We start from the raw sequence: 25000 nt of genomic DNA, 5'->3' as shown, positions 1-25000 counted from the left end.
ATATTATAACTGGGTAGTGCCATAGCCTCTGTACCATGGTCTTCCACTGTCTTGGGTTAGAGTTCACTTTCTTGACGGTACACTCGATACACTATTCTATCTAATTTCTCTTCCTCTTGTTTTGTTAAAGTTTTTATAGTTTGTATAGAAAATATTTATTTTAATGTTGTTACTGCTCTTAAAATATTTAATTTTGCCTTGTTTCCTTTCCTCACTGGGCTATTTTCCCTGTTGGGGCCCCTGGGCTTATAGCATCCTGCTTTTCCAACTAGGGCTGTAGCTTAGCAAATAATAATAATGATAATAATTATAATAATAATAATGATAATAATAATAATAACTGGAAGGAATCTGTTATTAAGATTAAAGGTAATATCAAAACTTTAAATCAATGGGTGTTCATCTAATGGAGGCTCGTAGCCAGGGTAAAATAAGGTCAAGAAAAAAAAACAGCTTTTAATGAGATACTGTCAGTGTCAAATGGAATGATTAGAAAAAGAGATCCAGAACACACACTGGCCAGTTTTGTGGCGAGTTCTGCGTTATTGTGGAATTCCTCTTAAATATGTGAATTTGATTAAGTCTGTTTATAAGCATAGCAAGTGCAAAGTTAATGTTAGTGGAGTCCTATCAAATGAATTTCCAGTGAACAGTGGAGTACTGCAAGGGGATGTGTTGTCACTAACGTTTTTTATCCTCCTCGTGGATTCCGTAATCCGTAGAACAGTTGGAGATGGTGGAAAAGGATTGGACTGAATTGGTAATAGGAAATTAGCTGACTTGGAGTATGCTGATTATGCTGTCCTTATTAGCAGAACACCACAGGATTTGCAATGCTTGCTTACCAGAATGCAGGAAATATCACAAGAGGTTGGGCAGAGGTGATAAGAACAGAATAAGCAATGGAAGATGAAATATTATTAGAAGGAGAAATGATTAATGAGGTAAAATCATTCAAGTATTTAGGAACTACGATCTCTAATACAGGGTCTTTAGAATTGAAGTTTAATGATTTATTAAAAAAAGCAAATTAGACATTGGCTACGTTAAGTAAAATTTGGAAACCAAATCGCTTGAAATTGCATGAAAAAATCAAGCTATATATCAGTGTAGTGAGATCTCTGTTACAGTATGGACGTGAGTCATGGTATAACAATGAAACAATCTCCAAGAGATTTAGCAGATTTGAGAAAAAACCCTCATAAGAATTTGGAGTTAAATGACAAGACAGGATTAGAAATGAAACTATAAGAGAGATTATTCGAGTGCTATATGTGGATGAGATTATTGTGAGGGGCAAATGGAGATGGTTTTGGCATGCTCTTCGCACTCCCCGAGAGAGAAAAGTTTAACTGTGCTCCAAAAGGCTCTATAAGAGTTGGAAAGCCCAGGGCTCCATGGTTGAGGACTATGAAGTGTGATGTAGGAGATGACGAATGGGATAGTATTGAATTAAAAGCTCAAAATAGAGATTACTGGCAAAATCTAATCGATGCCCCTTACGCCAATAGCGTTCGATCCCAAGTATGAGGTAGAAATTTGTTTCTATTTGAACACGATGTTGTGTTGATATTTATCCATATTGACTCATTAGGGGTAATTTGAATGAATTACTACCAATTGTGTCACGTGGTGGCCCGGGGAAATCTGGTAAAACTCGCTGGTAAAGAGACTGATGTCTCACCAGGTAAATCCTCGGACAGCTAGATTAGGGTCAGGTTCAGATTTCCTTTTATGGGCTCTCGTGGCATGGTTGGTTTCGACCTGGCCTTTCATTAGAAGGGGCTAGCGTTCGATCCCAAGTATGAGGTAGAAATTTGTTTCTATTTGAACACGATGTTGTGTTGATATTTATCCATATTGACTCATTAGGGGTAATTTGAATGAATTACTACCAATTGTGTCACGTGGTGGCCCGGGGAAATCTGGTAAAACTCGCTGGTAAAGAGACTGATGTCTCACCAGGTAAATCCTCGGACAGCTAGATTAGGGTCAGGTTCAGATTTCCTTTTATGGGCTCTCGTGGCATGGTTGGTTTCGACCTGGCCTTTCATTAGAAGGGGCTAGCGTTCGATCCCAAGTATGAGGTAGAAATTTGTTTCTATTTGAACACGATGTTGTGTTGATATTTATCCATATATATATATATTTACATATATATATATATATATATATATATATGTATATATATATACTGAATATATGTGTATATATATATTTATACATATATATATATATATATATATATATACATTAAAGAATTATAATATTTAGGTACATATCTATCCAGTATAACATATCGAAATAGAAGCTAGGTAAATCTCGAAGAGCTATGCACATGTTTTACGATAAACTGTGTTTGCGACGTATATTTACAATGATCACCATACTAGCCACTGCCCCCCCCCCCCCCCCCACTGGCCGCTATGGGTCTCATGGCATTTAGCTGTAGGATATCTATGAGCATAAATGATTGTATTGATAAATTAATTCAATAAAAAACACTAGATGTATCTTATTGCACTTTTAAGGATCACACATCAAAGATAAGATAAAGAATTTTATTGCAGAAATTCTTTCCTATTGGCTATCATTGGTTTGAAAGTATTTATTGTCCCTCAATTCGTATTTTATACTAATTAAGATACGTTTGCAGTTAGTCTTTATATGTATCTTATTGATATATCCCCATGAATAGTGTCCATGTCTATTTCTTGTCTTGTACTACCATGCTTTTATACTCGTTTTTATGCGTATATACACATTGCATTTATAAGAGTAATACATAAGATTTGGGGTTCATCCTAATGTTTTCTTTTGTTTACCTTTACCTAAGCAGTGCAGTATATAACAGTAAAGTGCAAACAATTTTGTGAAAATTGATGAGCTATGAACTGAAGGGTTCCTCAAGGACTCACACAATCAGGCTCCGCTATAAAAATGACAAGTTCTTATACTATAGTTGCTGCAAAGATTCCATACAAAATAAGCCCAACCCCCTGATGACGTAATAGCCAATCACGTTGTCTCCCACGTCAGCAGCGGCGGGAGTCAACATGATTGGCTTTGAGTCATCAGAGGGTAGGGCTTATTTTGCCTGGAATCTTTGCGGCGACTATACGTTGTTCCACTAATTTTTAACTGCCCTTTGTGGATTTCTAACTAAATCATTCATTTATCTGTTTCAGGAAAAAGGATATGGTAACAGTCGTGATACTGTGAAGAGCAGCAGCAGAAATGGGACTCTTCAAGATAAATAGGGCTCTTTTGCCTTTCAAAGTTCATTATTTCTTCAAGAATGGAGGTAAATTCTATAAGATAATTCTCCTCACAAATTCGGCATTCATAGTTTACCTTTGACAGTTTCCTTTCCATTTTTGGCCTTAGAATATGTTATTCCTATTAGGGACCGAAGTTCCTTTGTTTTAAAGTATCTATGAATTATATATTAATGGAAACCATATCAACAGAAATTCTCTGAGTTAAAATGAATTGTCATAATTTCATGTCTTGGTTCTTTCCGATATTTAACCTTTCTTATCTGATCAAACTTAATATCTTAATATCTTATTCAACGGAAAAAAATTGTAGATATCACATTGAAACACCTTTGTATCAGAGGCTACATTTTATTATAATGGTTTCTATTATTATTTGTTTTAAAGAATTATTTTCATCCCTCCAGGATCTGCGTTTCTATCCTTCTTAGCTCCAATGGCTAATCAACGAGGTATATCAGCCGCAGGTGTAGGGATTATATGGACTGCCCATACCTTTGTAGGTTCGTTGTGCAATATCCTCTTTGGCTCGTTAGCTGATGCTTATAGGATGCACAGGCTGCTTCTCATTGGGATCTGTGGCCTTTTAGCATCTTCCTACACTATGTTCTTCGTCCTTCCAGCAATACCACAAGCCAATGCTCAAGCGGTGGACACTTTACTCTCTGCTCAGTGCCGCTCGAGTGAAATCTCACTTGAATTATGCTTTAACGAATTTCATAGTAATAATTATAGTTCATTTCTCACTTGTGCTATTGGTCAAGTAGAGGAGGTAAGCCTTAAAGAGGACTCGGTGGGATTTCAGTGCTTTACTAATGGTAAAAAAGAAGTTGAAATAAATTTCAAGCGAGGGTATTTACCTTTCAAAAATGATACTGAGCTAATCGAAAATTTAGGAGAAAAATGCATTACAGTTAACGAGAATGACATCACAGGCCTATTCCGTAAGGATTATGAAATAGCATGCAATGAAGACATTTACCTTCAGTGTAAAAATAACTGTAAAAATCTAGAAAGTGAACCTATACCTGTATTTGAACTATTAGTCACAACTGAATTCTGGCTGAATGCCCTGTGTATAATTTTCATTTACGTCAGCATCGACGCCTCTTCTTCACTGGCTGACACCATGTGCTTTGTTGTCCTGGGTAATGATCGCCACAAGTATGGCAAAACCAGGATGTTTGGAGCTCTGGGCTGGGGTGTCATGGGTGCAATCATGGGAGGTCTCGTTAACCTAGTCTCGAAAGACCAGTCTAACATCAACTACACCCCTGCAATGGTCATCACAGCGATATTCCTCTTCTTCAATCTTGTGTTCACAACTACCATAAGAGTTGACGTTCCTGGAAAGCAAGCTACAAATTCAAGTGGAATCAAGGTGTCTTTTCCGCTCGCTTCAATGCTGGTAAGTTAATCACTATGATCAGGTAATTATTATACTCATTTGTATGTCATCCAATCATGAGCAAAATAACAAATTAACAAACAAAAAATATTTTGAATTGGTCCACTTAGTTAAAGGCTATCATCAATAATATTTGGTAAATAACAGGAAAACAACATATCTCAACTTTCGAAATATAGAGATTAACTGCCCCAAGTTAGACTTGTGTAGTTATCTCAACAGAGTATTAAATGAACGTCTTCTTGAGTGAACAGTGACATAAATCGAATCGATCAAAACAATCTAAGAAAAGATATGCGAAACATAAAGGAACCTACTGGTAACGTCCCTGCCTGATGATCGCCAGACTGGGGTTCGAGTCCTGCTCAAACTTGTTAATTTCTAGCAGTGTTTGCCACCTCACCATCCTTGTGAGCTAAGGATTGGGGTTTGGGGGAACCTATGGGTCTACCTGCTGAGTCATCAGCAGCCATTGCCTGTCCCTCCATGGTCCTAGCTTGGCTGGAGAGGGGTCTTGGGGGCTGATCAAATATATATGCCCTGCTTGCTAGAGCAATGTCACTGTCCCTTGCCTCTGCCATTCATGAGTGTCCTTTAAAATGGTTAGTTTTTATAATCAATGGAAAATTATACTCTGCCATATACGTGTATTATTGGAACTTTAAAATCATTTACACTTTTTTTATTTTATCATAAGATTAAATCAAGACTAAACATTAAATTTTGAGTATGTGACCAATGTAACCTTAGAAAAACGAAAGAGGCAAGAAAAGAAGTATGTAATCTAAAATTTGTTTATTACACTGATACTTCATTGATGGTGACAGGCGTAAACGCATGAATGTAAATCAAGGTAAAATGTACTTAAGGTATGATATCCAGTATATGATAAATATGCAAAATTCCAGGATATATTCAAAGAATCACAAGGGACAGTGTATTATTATTATTATTATTATTATTATTATTATTATTATTATTATTATTATTATTATTATTATTATTAGCTAGGAGCCTCTCTTTAAGGTATGTTTGATTGAAAATTATTGCTGCCTCAGTGGCGTTGATTTTATACAAGACCTCTATGGTCCTAGTTTTCTACACCACTGCTTTCCGCCAGTACCTCCACTATTCTCAGCATTCAGGTTACTTAAATTCATGAGTTAATGCACTTTCCAGTGACGCCGGACCAGATGAACTACTCTAGAGTAGGTGTTGTAGAAAGGAGAAATTGGAAAAGCAGAATGATATAAACCCATAAATGAGAAATTATAGAAATAATAAAACATCAAAATCCATAACAATGCTGAAATAGACCAGTCCTAGACTACATGAAATGAGACATGAAATTCTGTTCAACAGAAAAGCATTTACAATCATTTTGAACTCCACCATATCGATAGTCAACCAGATCTGGGAGATCATTTCGCAATCTGGTCAAAGCTGAAATACTGGGCTGTATTAACTATACCTATTACAGGCTGCCAATGCAAGAGCCCGTGCTTTACATAAAGTAAGGCATACTAAAACACACCAACCAACTATACCTACCACTACTTACTAGATGGTTCAGAAAGTGTCAAAAGTGAAGCTACATATTTCAGAGAATTTCGTTCGATATCCACTAACTGGCAATTGCAACACGTAGCTCAAAAACTTTTTTTTTCTCCCTACATTGAAAGCTCTATCAAACAAAATAAGGTATCATATTATGCACAAATATCAAATCTATTATATTTTCAACAATCAAAAGAAAAAAATTACAGTAACGGTTATTATTTCAAAGTATAGTAATTACTTCAAACCATAGAAACGAAACTATTTGAAATTTTCGTTCAACACAGGATGACCAACATTACCTATGCAAATTTAGACCAATGTGGAAACTAAATTTTAATAGCATACTGTATTGTCAATTATTTTAGCGAAGATGCCCAAAATTGACCGAGTATCAGTAGGATATAAAAGGAAAATCTTTGTAACAAAGATAATCAACCATGAATGCTCCTAAATTTATAAGAGAAGTTGTGTGTAGTTGGTAGTTCTGATTTTTGCTTCTAGGACCCAACCGTTCGGACGTTACTTTAGCTTTGGCTTCGGTTTCAACCCACGACACAAACGTAACATTATCTACCAACCTTATGAATCACCAGCCATGCCCTACTAGGGTGGGTGAGGACTTCGTCCTAATAACCCCATCGCCAGCCACTGCCTAACAGGGCCCCCTTTATCCCAGGCCCCCAGGGCATTTGCCATAGTCGCAGCCACCGGGTAAACACAGTGATTTCTGACATTTGGGAACAGTAGTTATGCAACCTCTTATAAGATTAATCAGTTTTAGAAATGTGTGGAGTTGCCAGTTAGTATATTTTATTCCAATTATTGTCATCCTCTTTATCTGCTAATAAGTATCAGTGATTAACTGTAGAACCACAACAGGTATTTTCCTAGTGAATGGTCAATGTAGTTCAATAATTATTTATTAAAAAAAAAATAATAATTTAACGGTAGAAACATCTGCGGCTCTCATTGTGTGATATCGAATGTTCCCCATTAAGAGCCAGCAGGAACCAAATTCATAATCATTGGCCTTATGTGATTTTTAAATTACAGGGAATTTTATTTTCCAGCTTGCTATCTAAATAAAAATAAAAAAGATATGTTGTTTGAATATTTAGATGGTTGTAAACATGATTTTACATCAATTAGGTTTCATTATCATGAGCTTTACAAATACGTACTTGATTTACCACAATCTTTCAATTTGCTTATTAGGAATATGTTAAACACTATCATTGTTAACAATTCTTCAATTCATAACAGCTTGAAATCATCCGGATTGACTAACCAGCCAAATCACCTGCCCTCAATCCATCCCATTCAGAATCTATTATTACTAAAGGGATATCGACCAATCCTACCCCGTGGATTGTCCTCAAACGTTATCATCATCATCATCATCATCATCTCCTCCTACGCCTATTGACACAAAGGGCCTCGGTTAGATGTCGCCAGTCGTCTCTGTCTCGAGCTTTTAATTCAATACTTCTCCATTCATCATCTCTTACTTCGCACTTCATAATCCTCAGCCATGTAGGCTTGAGTCTTCCAACTCTTCTAGTGCCTTGTGGAGCACAGTTGAAAGTTTGGTGAGTGCGAAGAGCATGCCTAAACCATTTCCATCTACCCCTCACCATAATCTCATCCACATATGGCACTCGAGTAACCTCTCTTATAGTTTCGTTTCGAGTGCAAACGTTATCACATCTGTATAAATCCTAATAATGTCATTGAATATATTTCCATGTCCAGGTGGGAACTATGCCTGAGCTTGATACATCAATCCTTAGTTAAATTCGTGCGTGCGAGTTGAAGTCACAATTCCCCAGATTCTGTCATCGTCAAGACTGGAAACTTTTATTTAACACAATAAACTGGGATATAAAACTATTCTCCTTTCACTTAAATTATTCACACAAATTAATAATAACTGTGTTTTTCTAATTTCTCCTTTACCTATAACAGCACAGCTGAGCATTTTTCATAGAGCTTTACTTACGGTTATACTCATCAATACCGTAAGTGCAACAATTTAGCTTTTTTTTCTGGCACGGCAGTTATCCCTACGGATCTCCATTCACTTCCCATGATAGTAATTCTATGCTAGTGTCATAGTGCAGTTTGTCTTTGACAGCTTTGAATAAAACTAGTTTTTATTTCACAACACTACTCAGACCCCACCCTCCACCCTGACACGAAATTACCCTGTTAGGATATAAAATGAATAACTGGATAATTATTTTTTGTATTTATTGGTTAAACACTTTACACGGCAACGAAAGAAGTGGCTCTAACAGGGCTAGCCCTGGCGTTCATAATAATAAACCAACTTATACCAGCGGTCTTCATATGATGACCCTACTAAAAGCGTGGAAAATTTCTTCAATGGAAGATTCCACATTTCAGTGTTACATGCACTTGATAGCATGTTATGGGTAAATATTGGTTGAAAATTATGTCTATCAATGTATAATCAAGAGAAATATTACCCTTTCTAGGGTATCTTGGGACACATGCATACATACATATATATATATATATATATATATATATATATATATATATATATACACACTATATATATATATATATATATATATATATATATATATATATATATATATATACAGTATATTATTACTTGCTAAGCTATAAACTTAGTTGAAAAAGCAGGATACTATAAGCCAAAGGGCTCCAACAGGGAAAATAGCCCAATGAGGAAAGGAATGGAGAAAATAAATAAACTACTAGAGAAGTACTTAACAATTAAAACAAAATATTTTAAGAACAGTAATAACATTAGCATAAATATTTCCTATATAAACTATTAAAAGAAAAACTTAAAAAACAAGAGGAAGAGAAATAAGATAGAATAGTGTGTCCAAGTGCACCCTCAAGCAAGAGAATACTACCCCGAAAGATAAAAGTGGATTTAGTATGGCTGCATGTGTCTTTAAACAATATGAGGAGATCCCCCCAAAAAAAACCCACAGTAAAAAATGAAAGAGTGGCCTGATTCCGACTTGTTTGGTATTATATATTTTCAAAACTTCTTTAAGAAAACTGATACACAGTGGCAGGAATTTCGATGATATATGCGAGTAGAAGAATACAGATAAACACACAAACAGTTGGAGAAGATTAAAAACTATACAGGCTTTTTTTTTTTTTTTTTTTTTTTTTTTTTTTGTACAAGAGGCCAAAACCTGATTCGAGACAGCGAACAAGTGCCTGGTTTGAGATTTTGTTTTGTTGTTGAACTCTCATCTAACAATCTAGCTTTCTTAAAATCTATATAGTTTACATACATCCACTTTGTACATAGATTGCCTTATGCTCATAGTTTCACTAAAGTTTTTTCTTTTTATTATAAAATTGGATTCATATACAGTATATTCGTTTCGGGAATTCTATAAACTATACCAGCTTTCATTGCATTACTGATTTATAGCATGACTGTATTCTATATCATAAAAAAAGTTTACCTGTTATCCCCAGCATATCTTGTACATTTTACTCTTTTCTATTTTCTATTCCAGTAATTTTACAGTTTGACTTACTCGTGATTTGATCTAAGCAATCTTCACTATTATCAGAAGAGTTATGTACCATTTCCTTTACATTGTATTGTTTTTCTTTTATGCCATATTAGCTCAAATGTTATAAGTAAATGGGATATCTCTTTGCATGTGTAGTATTGTATCATTAGTAAAATAAGTGATAGAACAAAACGTGATCCATATATTAAAACCAAAGATGTTACTTAAAATCAGAATAAAAGAATTATATTAGACAGATTCCCTCATTCTCTACTGAGAGATGAATTAATTATTTCATTCTTATTCAATTCATTGCCATTAATTCCTTGGTGATATTAAGCAAGAAGTAATAATTGTAGTTTCAATATAGAGATGGTAGCCCTCAACTTATATTTAAACTTGAAGGACGTAGCTTGTTTTTACATTCTAATAAAAATTGGTTTTTCATGCTTAATTAGAACTAAGAAATTACTGTTACTGAGAAAATAAGGACTTGAATTAACTAGAGAGTTATTATAACCATAAACGATAAAGATAATAGCTTTTTCAATAGGGAAAGAGGGACTTCTCTATCAAGATGTTAGATTTTTGTAAAGATAACTAGCAAGAGTTTCAAAGAACACTCTTTTAAGTGCATTTTGGGGTTCCAACACATTTAACCCCCAAAAAATTATTTGTGGTTTCTTCCCAATAAGAGGTACGTCTCAATCATCAGGGTCTCTCTCTCTCTCTCTCTCTCTCTCTCTCTCTCTCTCTCTCTCTCTCTCTCTCTCAAGCTACCTCAAAATCTTAGGGACTGTTCAAGTGCTAACATTTTTAAAAGGAAACTTAAAGATTATCTTTTAAACAAACACTGTGAATAAGATAGATTTATTTTTTTCTATTCATTTTTATCACCGATGTTTTATGAGTTTTTAATTTTATGAAATTTTATGTTCATCTGATTGAAGTCACTATTTTCCTTAATTTATGAATGATACTAATTTATTGAAAATTTTAATCTGAAAGAGCAAATTACACCCTCTCAGTGTGTATAGGTTTTTAAAGTAATACTATTTTATATTTTAAGTATTATGTATCTTTTATGTAAAGCTATACATTAGAAATGGAACTTATATATAACTTATTGTTTTAATATATAGTTTTTTGTTTTAACAAAAGAATAACCATTGTAATAATGGAAATAAAGATTTTGACTTTGACTTTGACTTTGACTCTCTCTCTCTCTCAAAACCTTATTCACAGTCCCTGACGTTCTATTTGCAGGCCACAGCTTTGGTTCAGGGATCAGCCATGGGCTTTATATGGACCTTTGAATTCATCTATATGAAGAGTGTTGCCCTCAAGTGGGACCCTGAATTTTCGGATTCGAATCTCCTTCAAGGACTTTGTGTAGGAATGGACTGCTTTGTCGGAGAGGTGCCATTCTTTTTTTTCTCAGGTAATATACTGATGTCTATTCATCTCTTATCGAGGGTCATAGTATTTAAATGATAAGGGTGATATTATTATCATTAATTTAAACAAGTTCACGTAATGGAGTTCTACATCAGTAGTGTGGTTATAGATTTCCCAAATTGTTATGACTTATTTCTTTGTTCAACTGCTAATTTCTTTTGAAATGTTTCATAGAGCTTAAAATATCGTCTAATAATTGGTAGCTTCAAATTATCATTGTTTATCAGAGTAACATTCATTTGCACGAGTTCTCCATTGAACATTTTATTGATTCTGTACATGATCTCTCACTGAAATATTCGATTGTCTTTTTATCAAATACATTGTCTCCTCTGAAACCTTTTACCAAATCTTTAATATGATTTAAAAAATTGTGTACGCCTCATTTCCTCGAATTTTCGAAAGGCTTGTAGTTATACTTTTTAAAAGTTGGAACGTTATCCTCTTAGACTATTTAAAATTTGTAAATTGCATTTTTAATAAGTTTTTTATTTTTTTACATTTTCCCTCTTTAAGCTTTCAGTGAGTTCGTACAGTCCATCCTCTTGAGCATTTTAATCAATTGGTAATACAGTATATACTTTACATTTCTAAATCAATTTTCCCGTTGTATCCTTTGTGGTGGCCTGTTGGTAGCGTACTTGCCTGGTGATCGCCTGACTAGGGTTCGAGTCCCTCTCAGACTCGTTAGTTCCTCTGGTCGCTGCATCCTCACCATCCTTGTGGGCTAAGGATGGAGGGTTTTGGGGAGCCTATAGGTCTATCTCCTTGGTCCTAGCTTGGGTGGAGAGGAGACTTGGGACCTGTAATATGTCAGTCTCTAGGGCATTGTCCTACTTGATAGAGCAATGTCACTGTCCCTTGCCTCTGCCATTCATGAGCGGACTTTTAAAAAAACCAACCAACACTTATGAAATGAAGCAGTAATAAATAATTCTTATATTAATAACTATAGATATATCTTTAACATTTCTCTTCTCATACTTCCACAGCATTCATCATCAAGAAACTTTCCAACGAGCACACATTCTCCCTGACGCTCGCAGCCATGAGCGTTCGACTTCTGTTATGTTCTTTCATCAAGAATCCCTGGGTCTTCCTTTTAGCTCATCTTTTCCACGGCCTCGCTTTCGGTGTATTCATAGCAAATATGGTCTCCTATGCCAACTTTTTAGCTCCAAAGGGTTCGCAAGCCACCATGCAGAGCACTGCTATGGCCTTCTTTACGCTCGGTAAGAGTTATTCACATGTTTACAATCCTCCCCAAATCTCATTTTTCATTTGATTTCAGGAGGTTATGGAATAGATGTAAATATCAACTACAATGGCATTTAATATCGAATTCTACCTTGGGAATATATATCCACTTGAATTCATTTATGATAATAGCTTCTGGCTGGGCAGAGATTCGAACCCCTGTCTCTTGATAGCTTAGTTAGTATAGTCCTCACAGGCATAGTTTCGGCTGAGAGACAGGGGTTCGAATCTCTGCCCAGCCAGAAGCTATTATTATGATTTCCAGTGGATATATATTCCCAAAGGTAGAATTTGATGTTAAACGCCATTGTTTAAAATCACAAATGCTAGTGATATATATTCGTTATGGAATAGATATTTTGTAATACCTAACCCTGTATCACATTGTTATCTTCAAAATACATTTATCAGCTGTCAATTCTAAAGCATAACCTGTTTTCTCGTCCGATTGTTCTTGTTCTTTTTAAGAAGAAATGACTGGGAATGAATAAAACTATAATCCCTTTCTTCAATTACATACAGTGGGCCAAATTCGAGTGGATCCACTTGCAGTACCGATGTAGCTCTTTGCAAGGATAAAAAACACTTTTGAAGATATTGTATCAGCTAGAGTTGATTAATAGGGTTTACATTATATATATATATATACGTATATATATATACATATATTTAAATATATATACATATATATGTATGTATATATATAATTTATATATATATATATATATATATATATACATATATATATATATACATATATATATATATGTATATATATATATATATATATATATATATATATATATATATATATATATATATATATATATGAACCGTACCGTGACTCCTACACTTACCGTGACGTGTACTGAAATTCATGAAGCCAGTCTCGTACCTCAGATCCTGTTCGTTATACAAACTAACTAATTCCGTTTATCTATGAAAGAATAAAGCACCACTGATATTGATGAGAAATAAACTATTCTATACATAAACGAGTTTATTACAATTTCCAACTTGATCATCTTTTGTGAGCAAACATCTACACGTCAACTTTTTCTTCATTTCCACATTAGAACTGACACACTCCTTCTACAACAATTTACAAACGGAGTAGAGATATGGCACAGTTAGAAATCTGGAAGAGATGCTTTTAGGCTTGCACATACACCGAATATTCTGGCCTATACTTTACATATTCTCCTCTGACCTCATACACCTGACAATACTGAGATTACCAAACAATTCTTCTTCACCCAAAGGGTTACTGCACTGTAACTGTTCAGTGGCCACTTTCCTCTTGCTAAGGGTAGAAGAGACTCTTTAGCTATGGTAAGCAGCTCTTCTAGGAGAAGGACACTCCAAAATCAAACCATTGTTCTCTAGTCTTAGGTAATGCCATAGCCTCTGTACCATGGTCTTCCACTGTATTGGGTTAGAGTTCTCTTGCTTGAGGGTACCCTCGGGCATATTATTCTATCTAATTTCTCTTCCTCTTGTTTTGTTAAAGTTTATATAGTTTATATAGGAGATATTTATTTTAATGATGTTACTCTTTTTAAAAAAGTTTATTTTTCCCTTTTTCCTTTCCTCACTGGGCTATTTTCCCTGTTGGAGCCCCTGGACTTATAGCACCTGCTTTTCCAACTAGGATTGGAGCTTAGCAAATAATAATAATAATAATAATAATAATGATAAAAAACGTGTCTTCTACACGGGAGATAGAGAGATTGGAAATTGAGACGGGGTGGGAGAACGCCTTGACGCTCAACAGTCTGAATGATACGTCTGGATTGATATTACCGTTATTTTTAACGAACTCAATCAAATTCTGATTCTGACAAATAACTATTAACTAGATATCTCCCTCCTTCCCCTATTCCTGAAGACTTGTGTTAGCCATTTATCTTCTTCCCACTCAAATTACACACACGTTTTGACCAACTTATTCCCTTCTGCTATCTCGCCAGAAAAAAACTCAAAACACACGCCTTTCCACTTGTATATTTCTCGCTTTTTTTGTTAACTTTTCGTGTTAAAATATATTAATGTAATAATTTGGGAGTTGAATGGAAGGACAAGATTAAAAATGAAATTATAAGAGAGATTACTCGAGTGCCATATGTGGATGAGATCATATTGAGGGGTAGATGGAGATGGTTTGGACATACTCTTCGCACTCCCCAAGAGAGATTATTTCACCAAACTTTCAGTTGGGCTCCACAAGGCACTAGAAGAGTTGGAAGACCCATGCCTACATGGCTGAGGACTATGGAGTAGGAGATGACGAATGGCGAAGTATTGATTTAAAAGTTCAAGATAGAGACGACTGGCGAAATCTAACCGATGCCCTTGATGTCAATAGGCATAGGAGTTGATGATGATGATGCTGAAGATAATAATTATCTTTTTTCCTTACCAGCACACAAACTAAGGATGTTTTCCTTCCATAAAGAACTCTCGATCAACTCACATTAATCATATCTTTTGCCACTTTCAAAATTCTACTCCACAACTATTATTATTATTATTATTATTATTATTATTACTTGCTAAACTACAACCCTAGTTGGAAAAGCAGGATGCTACCAGCCCCGATAATCCAACAGGAAAAATAGCCCAGTGAGGAGAGGAAACAAGGAAAATAAATAAAATATTTTAAGAACAGTAACATTAAGATAAATATTTTCTATATAAACTATAAAGTCTAACAATACAAAAGGAAGAGAAATTAGATAGGATAGTGTGCCCGAGTGTACCCTCAAGAAAGAGAACTCTAACCCATGACAGTGGAAGACTATGGTACAGTGGCTATGGCACTACCCAAGACTAGAGAACAAAGGTTTAATTTTGGAATGTCCTTCTCCTATGAGCTGTATACCATAGCTAAAGAGTCTCTCCTACCCTTACCAAAAGGAAAGTGGCTAATGAACAATTACAGTGCAATAGTTAACTCCTTGGGTGAAGAATTGTTTGGTAATCTCAGTGTTTTCAGGTGTATGAGGGCAGAGGAGAATATGTCAAGAATAGACCAAACTATTCGGTATATGCGTAGGCAAAGTGAAAGTAAACCGTAACCAAAGAGAAGGATCCAATGTAGTACTATCTGGCCAGTCAAAGGACCCAATAACTCTCTAGCGGTAGTATCTCGACGGGTGGCTGATACAGAGCTGAAAATGGTTTGTCTTCTAAAACTACTCTTCCCTATATAATATCTTGGGTAATTCGCTCACAGTTATCTACAAGAGTCAGATATTTTAATTGTGTTACCAACCTTATACCTCATTTACCAGACTGAAACTTCTTTACTATAGTCCATTTCTTTTAGCGATGCATATTTGCACCGACTCGCAGCGGTGCCCTTTTAGCTCGGAAAAGTTTCTGGATCGCTGATTGGTTGGACAAGATAATTCTAACCAATCAGCGATCCGGAAACTTTTCCGAGCTAAAAGGGCACCGCCGCGAGTCGGTGCAAATATGCATCGCTAAAAGAAATGGACTATAGTTGCAATATACACACATTAACTATCATACAAACTTCAAAAATTCCGTATTGCAGTAACAACCTCTTACCGTATCTGCATATAAGAGTTTTAGTTTTTCCTTAACTAATCATTAATTCTTATATGAACAGTTACATCAAAGCCTCTTAACAAAATGAGGATTCAATGTCAAACATTCAATTTTTTCCTAACTAATTGTAGATGAAACTATTTGGCTTTGCTTTCATACTTTTCACACAATTGATTAAATTATTTATTTATATATTTATCTCGTCGCCTATCACGACCTTTAAATTATGTTACAATTTCTCAATTGAAATTCAATTTTGCTCATTTCCAATTATAAAAAGCTACATCAAGCGTCATGTATATCTCTGCATTTCTTCACTCCGACTTTTTTTTCCTTTTTTTTTACCGAAGTGTATCACTGGATCCCTTCTTAATATTTATCAACTATTCGATTACTTCCTTACTCCTCTTGCTTCGTTTTACATCAGTGGCTCTTTTCTTTTGTCCTGATTTTTTTTCACAAAACAGAGATAAATATTCCATAATGGAGTGTTTAATAAAGTAAAATTATCATTTAGAAATATGGGGATTTCTTCGACAAAACTCCAGTAGGGATGTCCAACTATCGAAGGTTCGTTGAAGTATGCTTGTCATGATATTATCGATGTTTTTAATTTATAACAACACTTTTCTTTAAACTTTGCAACCACAGTGCCCAGAATTGAGGATTTAATTGAGTTAGTTATTAACAGAAAATTAAATGTACGAGTTTTTCATTAATATGATCAATGTCCGCTTGAGGTTTTAATTGAGACGGTTATTAACAGAAAATAAAATGTACGAATTTTGCACTGATATCATAAATGTCTGGTTGATGATTTAATTGAGACGGTTATTAACAAAAAATAAAATGTACGAGTTTTCCATTGATATCATAAATGTCCGCTTGATGATGTCATTGAGCTGGTTATTAACAGAAAATGAAATGTACGAGGTTTGCACAGATATCTTAAATGTCCATGATGATTTAATTAAGCCAGTTATTAACAGAAAAAAAAATGTACAAGCTTTGCACAGATATCATAAATGTCTGCTTGATGATTTATTGGAGCCAGTTATTAACAGAAAATAAAATATACTAGTTTTGCATTGATATCATAAATGTCCGCTTGATGATTTAATGAAGCCAGTTATTAACAGAAAATAAGATGTGCGAGTTTTGCATTGATATCATAAATGTCCGCTTGATGTTTTAATCGATACGGTTATTAACAGAAAATAAAATATAATAGTTTTGCATTGATATCATAAATGTCCGCTTGATGATTTAATGAAGCCAGTTATTAACAGAAAATAAGATGTGCGAGTTTTGCATTGATATCATAAATGTCCGTTTGATGTTTTAATCGATACGGTTATTAACAGAAAATAAAATATACTAGTTTTGCATTGATATCATAAATGTCCGTTTGATGTTTTAATCGATACGGTTATTAACAGAAAATAAAATATAATAGTTTTGCATTGATATCATAAATGTCCGTTTGATGATTTAATGAAGCCAGTTATTAACAGAAAATAAGATGTGCGAGTTTTGCATTGATATCATAAATGTCCGCTTGATGTTTTAATCGATACGGTTATTAACAGAAAATAAAATATACTAGTTTTGCATTGATATCATAAATGTCCGTTTGATGTTTTAATCGATACGGTTATTAACAGAAAATAAAATATAATAGTTTTGCATTGATATCATAAATGTCCGCTTGATGATTTAATGAAGCCAGTTATTAACAGAAAATAAGATGTGCGAGTTTTGCATTGATATCATAAATGTCCGTTTGATGTTTTAATCGATACGGTTATTAACAGAAAATAAAATATACTAGTTTTGCATTGATATCATAAATGTCCGCTTGATGATTTAATGAAGCCAGTTATTAACAGAAAATAAGATGTGCGAGTTTTGCATTGATATCATAAATGTCCGTTTGATGTTTTAATCGATACGGTTATTAACAGAAAATAAAATATAATAGTTTTGCATTGATATCATAAATGTCCGCTTGATGATTTAATGAAGCCAGTTATTAACAGAAAATAAGATGTGCGAGTTTTGCATTGATATCATAAATGTCCGCTTGATGTTTTAATCGATACGGTTATTAACAGAAAATAAAATATAATAGTTTTGCATTGATATCATAAATGTCTGCTTGATGATTTAATGAAGCCAGTTATTAACAGAAAATAAGATGTGCGAGTTTTGCATTGATATCATAAATGTCCGTTTGATGTTTTAATCGATACGGTTATTAACAGAAAATAAAATATAATAGTTTTGCATTGATATCATAAATGTCCGCTTGATGATTTAATGAAGCCAGTTATTAACAGAAAATAAAATGTACGAGTTTTGCATTGATATCATAAATGTCCGCTTGATGTTTTAATCGATACGGTTATTAACAGAAAATAAAATATAATAGTTTTGCATTGATATCATAAATGTCCGTTTGATGTTTTAATCGATACGGTTATTAACAGAAAATAAAATATAATAGTTTTGCATTGATATCATAAATGTCCGCTTGATGATTTAATGAAGCCAGTTATTAACAGAAAATAAGATGTGCGAGTTTTGCATTGATATCATAAATGTCCGTTTGATGTTTTAATCGATACGGTTATTAACAGAAAATAAAATATAATAGTTTTGCATTGATATCATAAATGTCCGCTTGATGATTTAATGAAGCCAGTTATTAACAGAAAATAAGATGTGCGAGTTTTGCATTGATATCATAAATGTCCGTTTGATGTTTTAATCGATACGGTTATTAACAGAAAATAAAATATAATAGTTTTGCATTGATATCATAAATGTCCGCTTGATGATTTAATGAAGCCAGTTATTAACAGAAAATAAAATGTACGAGTTTTGCATTGATATCATAAATGTCCGCTTGATGTTTTAATCGATACGGTTATTAACAGAAAATAAAATATACTAGTTTTGCATTGATATCATAAATGTGTGCTTGATGATTTAATTGAGACAGATATCAAGAGAAAATAAAATGTACGAGTTTTGCATTGATATCATAAATGTCCGCTTGATGTTTTAATCGATACGGTTATTAACAGAAAATAAAATATAATAGTTTTGCATTGATATCATAAATGTCCGTTTGATGTTTTAATCGATACGGTTATTAACAGAAAATAAAATATAATAGTTTTGCATTGATATCATAAATGTCCGCTTGATGATTTAATGAAGCCAGTTATTAACAGAAAATAAGATGTGCGAGTTTTGCATTGATATCATAAATGTCCGCTTGATGTTTTAATCGATACGGTTATTAACAGAAAATAAAATATAATAGTTTTGCATTGATATCATAAATGTCCGCTTGATGATTTAATGAAGCCAGTTATTAACAGAAAATAAGATGTGCGAGTTTTGCATTGATATCATAAATGTCCGCTTGATGTTTTAATCGATACGGTTATTAACAGAAAATAAAATATAATAGTTTTGCATTGATATCATAAATGTCCGCTTGATGATTTAATGAAGCCAGTTATTAACAGAAAATAAGATGTGCGAGTTTTGCATTGATATCATAAATGTCCGCTTGATGTTTTAATCGATACGGTTATTAACAGAAAATAAAATATAATAGTTTTGCATTGATATCATAAATGTGTGCTTGATGATTTAATTGAGACAGATATCAAGAGAAAATAAAATGTACGAGTTTTGCATTGATATCATAAATGTCTGCTTGATGATTTAATTGAGCCAGATATTAAGAGAAAATAAAATGTACGAGTTTTGCATTAATATCATAAATGTCCGCTTGATGTTTTAAATCGATACGGTTATTAACAGAAAATAAAATATAATAGTTTTGCATTGATATCATAAATGTCCGCTTGATGATTTAATGAAGCCAGTTATTAACAGAAAATAAGATGTGCGAGTTTTGCATTGATATCATAAATGTCCGCTTGATGTTTTAATCGATACGGTTATTAACAGAAAATAAAATATAATAGTTTTGCATTGATATCATAAATGTCCGTTTGATGTTTTAATCGATACGGTTATTAACAGAAAATAAAATATAATAGTTTTGCATTGATATCATAAATGTGTGCTTGATGATTTAATTGAGACAGATATCAAGAGAAAATAAAATGTACGAGTTTTGCATTAATATCATAAATGTCCGCTTGATGTTTTAAATCATTACGGTTATTAACAGAAAATAAAATATACTAGTTTTGCATTGATATCATAAATGTGTGCTTGATGATTTAATTGAGACAGATATCAAGAGAAAATAAAATGTACGAGTTTTGCATTAATATCATAAATGTCCGCTTGATGTTTTAAATCGATACGGTTATTAACAGAAAATAAAATATACTAGTTTTGCATTGATATCATAAATGTGTGCTTGATGATTTAATTGAGACAGATATCAAGAGAAAATAAAATGTACGAGTTTTGCATTGATATCATAAATATCTGCTTGTTGATGTCATTGAGCCGGTTATTAACAGAAAATAAAATGTACGAGTTCTGCATTGATATCATAAATGTCCGCTTGATGATTTAATTGAGCCAATTATTAACAGAAAATAAAGTGTACGAGTTTTGCATTGATATCGTAAATGTCCACAATGTTTTGTAGGAAATGTCTTAGTTTATCTTATTCTATAAAAATTTTATTGTAACACGAAATGTTTATTTTTCTTTGCAGGCAAATCTTTGGGTTCCTTTGGAGGTGGATTGTTACTCGAAAAATGTGGGGGTTCAAAAGCGTTCTTAACAATGGGTCTCATCGTTTCCTGCTATGCAGTCGTTCACACCACAGTTTATTTATGCCAAACATGCATCAAAAGAAGGAAAACTCAAGGTAAGTAGTGATTCATTTTGGTTGTGCTGGCCGCTGTGGTAACGTCCCTGACTGGTGAACGCCAGACTGGGGTTCGATAGTTTCTTTGGTCACTGCAACCTCACCATCCTTGTGAGCTAAGGATGGAGGGTTTTGGTGAGCCTATAGGTCTTTCTGCTGAGTCATCAACAGCCATTGCCTGGCCCTCCTTGGTTCTAGCTTGGAGGGAGAGGAGGCTTGGGAACTGATCGTATGTATGTATGGTCATTCTATAGGGCATTGTCCTGCTTGATAGGGTAATGTTACTGTCCCTTGCCTCTGCCATTCATGAGCGACCTTTAAACCTTAAATGGGGAAATACTTTCTTCTATCTGGTAATTACCTCCGCCTACGAAGTTGGACGGAGGTTATGTTTTCGCCCCTTTTTTGTCTGTTTGTGAACAACTTCCTGGCCGCAATTTTACTCATAGATTAGTGAAACTTTTAGGGATTAATTTTTATGGTGAGACGTGGAAGAGATTCAATTTTGAAAGTCCTATGTCAAAGGTCAAGGTCAAGGAAAAGCTCCCAATAAACATTCGAAAGACAAGATATTAAGGCTTTCAAGAGGAAACTGAGGACTTTCTTGTTCTCTAAGTGAGGATTTGGACTTGACAGTAAACTGTGTGAAATGTTGAATGCTTTCGAATGCACATGATATAATGACTGTGGAGGTCCTTTAGAGAGTAAGGTTCCCCTGCTGTATAGGACCAGAAAAGCAGCCCTTAAAGACGAAGACGAGACAAAGACAGTGCCTGAAATCTACCTGTGTGACGTCATGAATATCGAAGAGGGAGCAATACAATGAAATAATGAATTAAGAAACAGAAGGAGAATGGTAACTATAATGAATTATGGAAAGGATAAAAGATAAAGATGAAGGGTGAAGGCAAATCTAAACACTGTCTTTGTCTCATCATTATTCCCAGTACTTTTGAGTTCTGCATTTCTCATTAATCTATTTCCATCCTTTTCATTTGCACTCGTTTTTCCTTCTTTGGTACACTAAAGGAGCATTGTTAAGACACTCTTCATAAACATTTAACTTGACTTCCATGAACAGGTGAAGTCTGCTTTGAATATGTCCTGTGACATTTCTACATATTATCTGAGATTCAACCATTCCCTAGTCTTTCCACATTTCATTATATTTGCTGTAATTACTTTTTTGTTAATTAACTAATTCCATTTTTCCACTAACATACATGCATTATTTCATCTTACAGTTATCCATTTATCCTCATTACCTTACTCTTGCTCATATTTACTCTGCTTTCGCCTCTTACAATAACCATGAAACACTTTGATAACCTTCTGTAGTTCATGTTCACTTCCACTGTACCCACAATCAGCACTATATCATCTGAAAACATCAATCATTCTATGTCCTATTCATAACCCATTTTCTTATCCAAAAACTTTGTCAATTTTGTCACTCTTCTGATCTTTTGCATTACTCGTTTCATAAAGTTTATGAACAGGTATGGAGACATAACATCACCTTCCCTCAGATTACCTACTACCAACAACCCAGTGACTCCTGTCTACATACAAAAACATAGTTTTCCTTTCACAATGAAAAGATTGAAGATCTCTCAACAAACAGTTATCCGTACTAGCAATTTTTTCATTAAATTTTCTATGCCCATCCATTCATTATACAGTATAGCAACCCTTTTGGCTGATGTGTTTGACAGTAAGCAGAGCAATGAGATACTTGATCTTCCTCATTCCTATTTTCCTGAGGTTAAACTAACTAGTTTAGCTTTTCGATCTCGTGAAATTCAAGCTCTTTTGAGGGACCTTGATGCTTATGGAGGTGTAGACCCAAATGGTATTTTTCCTTTTACATTTTTTGTATACATAAGACATTCTGTCAGTTTTTTAACTTTCTCTATCAAAGTCATAACATAAATCATACCTGCAATGCTATCCTCGCATGATTTTAGTCACTTGATTGTCTTTACCCTTTTACCCATTCCTTTAGGACTTTTTTCTCAAAACCAAGGGCTCCAACAGGGAAAAATAGCCAAGTGAGGAAAGGAGATAAGGAAATAAATAAACGATATAAGAAGTAATGAACAATTAAAATAAAGTATCTTAAAAACACTAACAACATTGAAACAGATATTTCATATATAAACTATGAAAAGACCTATGTCAACTTGTTCAACATAAAAGCATTTGTTGCAAGTTTGAACTTTTGAAGATCTACTGATTCAACTACCGCATTAGGTGACACAATGCGTAGCCACTACAACGTTTACAACACTTCCAGAAAGCTCAAATCATTAGCAGTTGTTTCTTCAAACAGCCCCTACAATGTTTATGACACATCCAGAAGTGTAAAATCGCTCCAGCATCCACATTTTAATTCCACAAGCGCCTGGTGTCTTTCTCTCTTTAACATCTTAATGGTTTACTATGTATCCCCCAACAGATACTTTCATGATTATTCTCATCCTTACATTAACCTTTTAATGTCTTGTTTCATTCACCTCTGTCTCTTTTATATCCTTCACATTAAACATATCTTCAAGTAGCCTACTCATTCCCTTGACCCAGGACTACATTCATGTCAAACATAATTTTTCACTTGCATATTTTCTTGTGAGATCAATCTGTTGATTAACCGTCCTCTGTTTTTATTTCCTTTCAAAGTCACTTTTGAACTACCTGGAATTATTCTACATTCCCCTCTCTGCTCTTGCTAATGGCTATCTTTTTTCTCTCACTTTTTCATTTGTACTTTGTTTATCCTTTTCCTCTCATGAGCACCTCAAACAGTCTTTTTTTACTAAGTCATATTTTCTCAGCATGTCACTTCCTATTTCTATTTTCTCTTGTTACCCTCCTGTACACAAAGGTACTTCTTGCTGAACCCCCTGACTTCATCATGCAATTCTTCTTTACCCAAGGGGTTAACTACTGCATTGCAATTGTTCATTAGCCACTTTCCTCTTGGTAAGGGTAGAAGAGACTCTTTAGCTATGGTAAGCAGCTCTTCTAGGAGAAGGACACTCCAAAATCAAATCATTGTTCTCTAGTCTTGGGTAGTGCCATAGCCTCTCTACCAGGGTCTTCCACTGTCTTGGGTTAGAGTTCTCTTGCTTGACAGTACACTTGCGCACACTATTCTATCTTATTTCTTCGCCTCTTGTTGAAGATTTTATAGTTTATATAGGAAATATTTATTTCAATGTTACTGTTCTTGAAATATTTTATTTTTCCTTGTTTCCTCTCCTCACTGAGCTATTTTTCCTGTTGGGGCCCCTGAGCTTATAGCATCCTGCTTTTCCAACTAGGGTTGTAGCTTTGTAAGTAATAATAATAATAATAATAATAATAATAATAATAATAATAATAATAATGCTTGCTTTAGCTTTCCGGCTCTTCCTTAAGTAATATGTTTCATAGGAAACACTTCTTTGTTTCAATCATATAATAATTTGTTCCATGTTTTCCCATTTTCAGGAGAATACCAATACCCAACCGATCAAGAAAAGATGGAAAAGATGGATGTAGAAGAGTCGTTAGATACGTAAGATAACGTCAAGTAAGATAAGACGTATGTTATAAAAGGAAGGAAAATTAACACTTCGCCAGCTAACTTGAAAGCTGTTTTTGTTCCAGAAGCGTCATTTACCTCAAAATGTGAAATCCTTATCTATTAATTTAAGATAGGTTAGAGTTAGGCTTTAATTCATATCGGATACTATATTCTTCTACTGAGAAGCAACAGTTCTCTGAATAGTTCTTTTATATTTGCGATAATCAATACAGGTTTTTTGCAATATACTGTACTGTAGTATTAGGATAATGCTTGGTAGATATTAACATTAGCCAAACCCCAAGGATCGACTTTTGTCTCATAAATAAAAAAAAAAGTATTTGCAAAATCATATTGCAGTGCTTGTCCTGAAAACAGAGCCCCCTTGTGTATCTACCCATCCAATTATCCACCCATCTGTGATAGCTGAAAATGTTATTCAATTTATGAGAGATTCTCTTATATCTTTATACAATAATTGTTGAG

The 25000-nt window shown here is 34.0% G+C and overlaps 1 protein-coding gene across 1 annotated transcript in view; it reads left to right on the top strand.

The window, feature by feature from the left end:
• Window positions 1-25000, top strand: part of LOC137615791 (major facilitator superfamily domain-containing protein 6-like) — a 42155-nt gene that overhangs the window by 16909 nt on the left and 246 nt on the right. The window contains exons 2-7 of the mRNA XM_068345487.1: window positions 3189-3304; window positions 3686-4686; window positions 11052-11226; window positions 12236-12475; window positions 20791-20946; window positions 24439-25000. The exon at window positions 24439-25000 is cut by the window's right edge and continues 246 nt beyond it. Coding sequence (XP_068201588.1) covers window positions 3238-3304; window positions 3686-4686; window positions 11052-11226; window positions 12236-12475; window positions 20791-20946; window positions 24439-24509 — 1710 coding nt within the window. The 5' untranslated portion in view covers window positions 3189-3237 and the 3' untranslated portion in view covers window positions 24510-25000. The remainder of the gene's footprint in view (window positions 1-3188; window positions 3305-3685; window positions 4687-11051; window positions 11227-12235; window positions 12476-20790; window positions 20947-24438) is intronic.

This window comes from Palaemon carinicauda, chromosome 22 (genome assembly GCF_036898095.1).
Source record: "Palaemon carinicauda isolate YSFRI2023 chromosome 22, ASM3689809v2, whole genome shotgun sequence".
In the NCBI taxonomy this organism is placed as follows: domain Eukaryota; kingdom Metazoa; phylum Arthropoda; class Malacostraca; order Decapoda; family Palaemonidae; genus Palaemon; species Palaemon carinicauda.
Note: the sequence above shows the minus strand (reverse complement) of the source record. Positions and strands in the feature narration are given on the sequence as shown.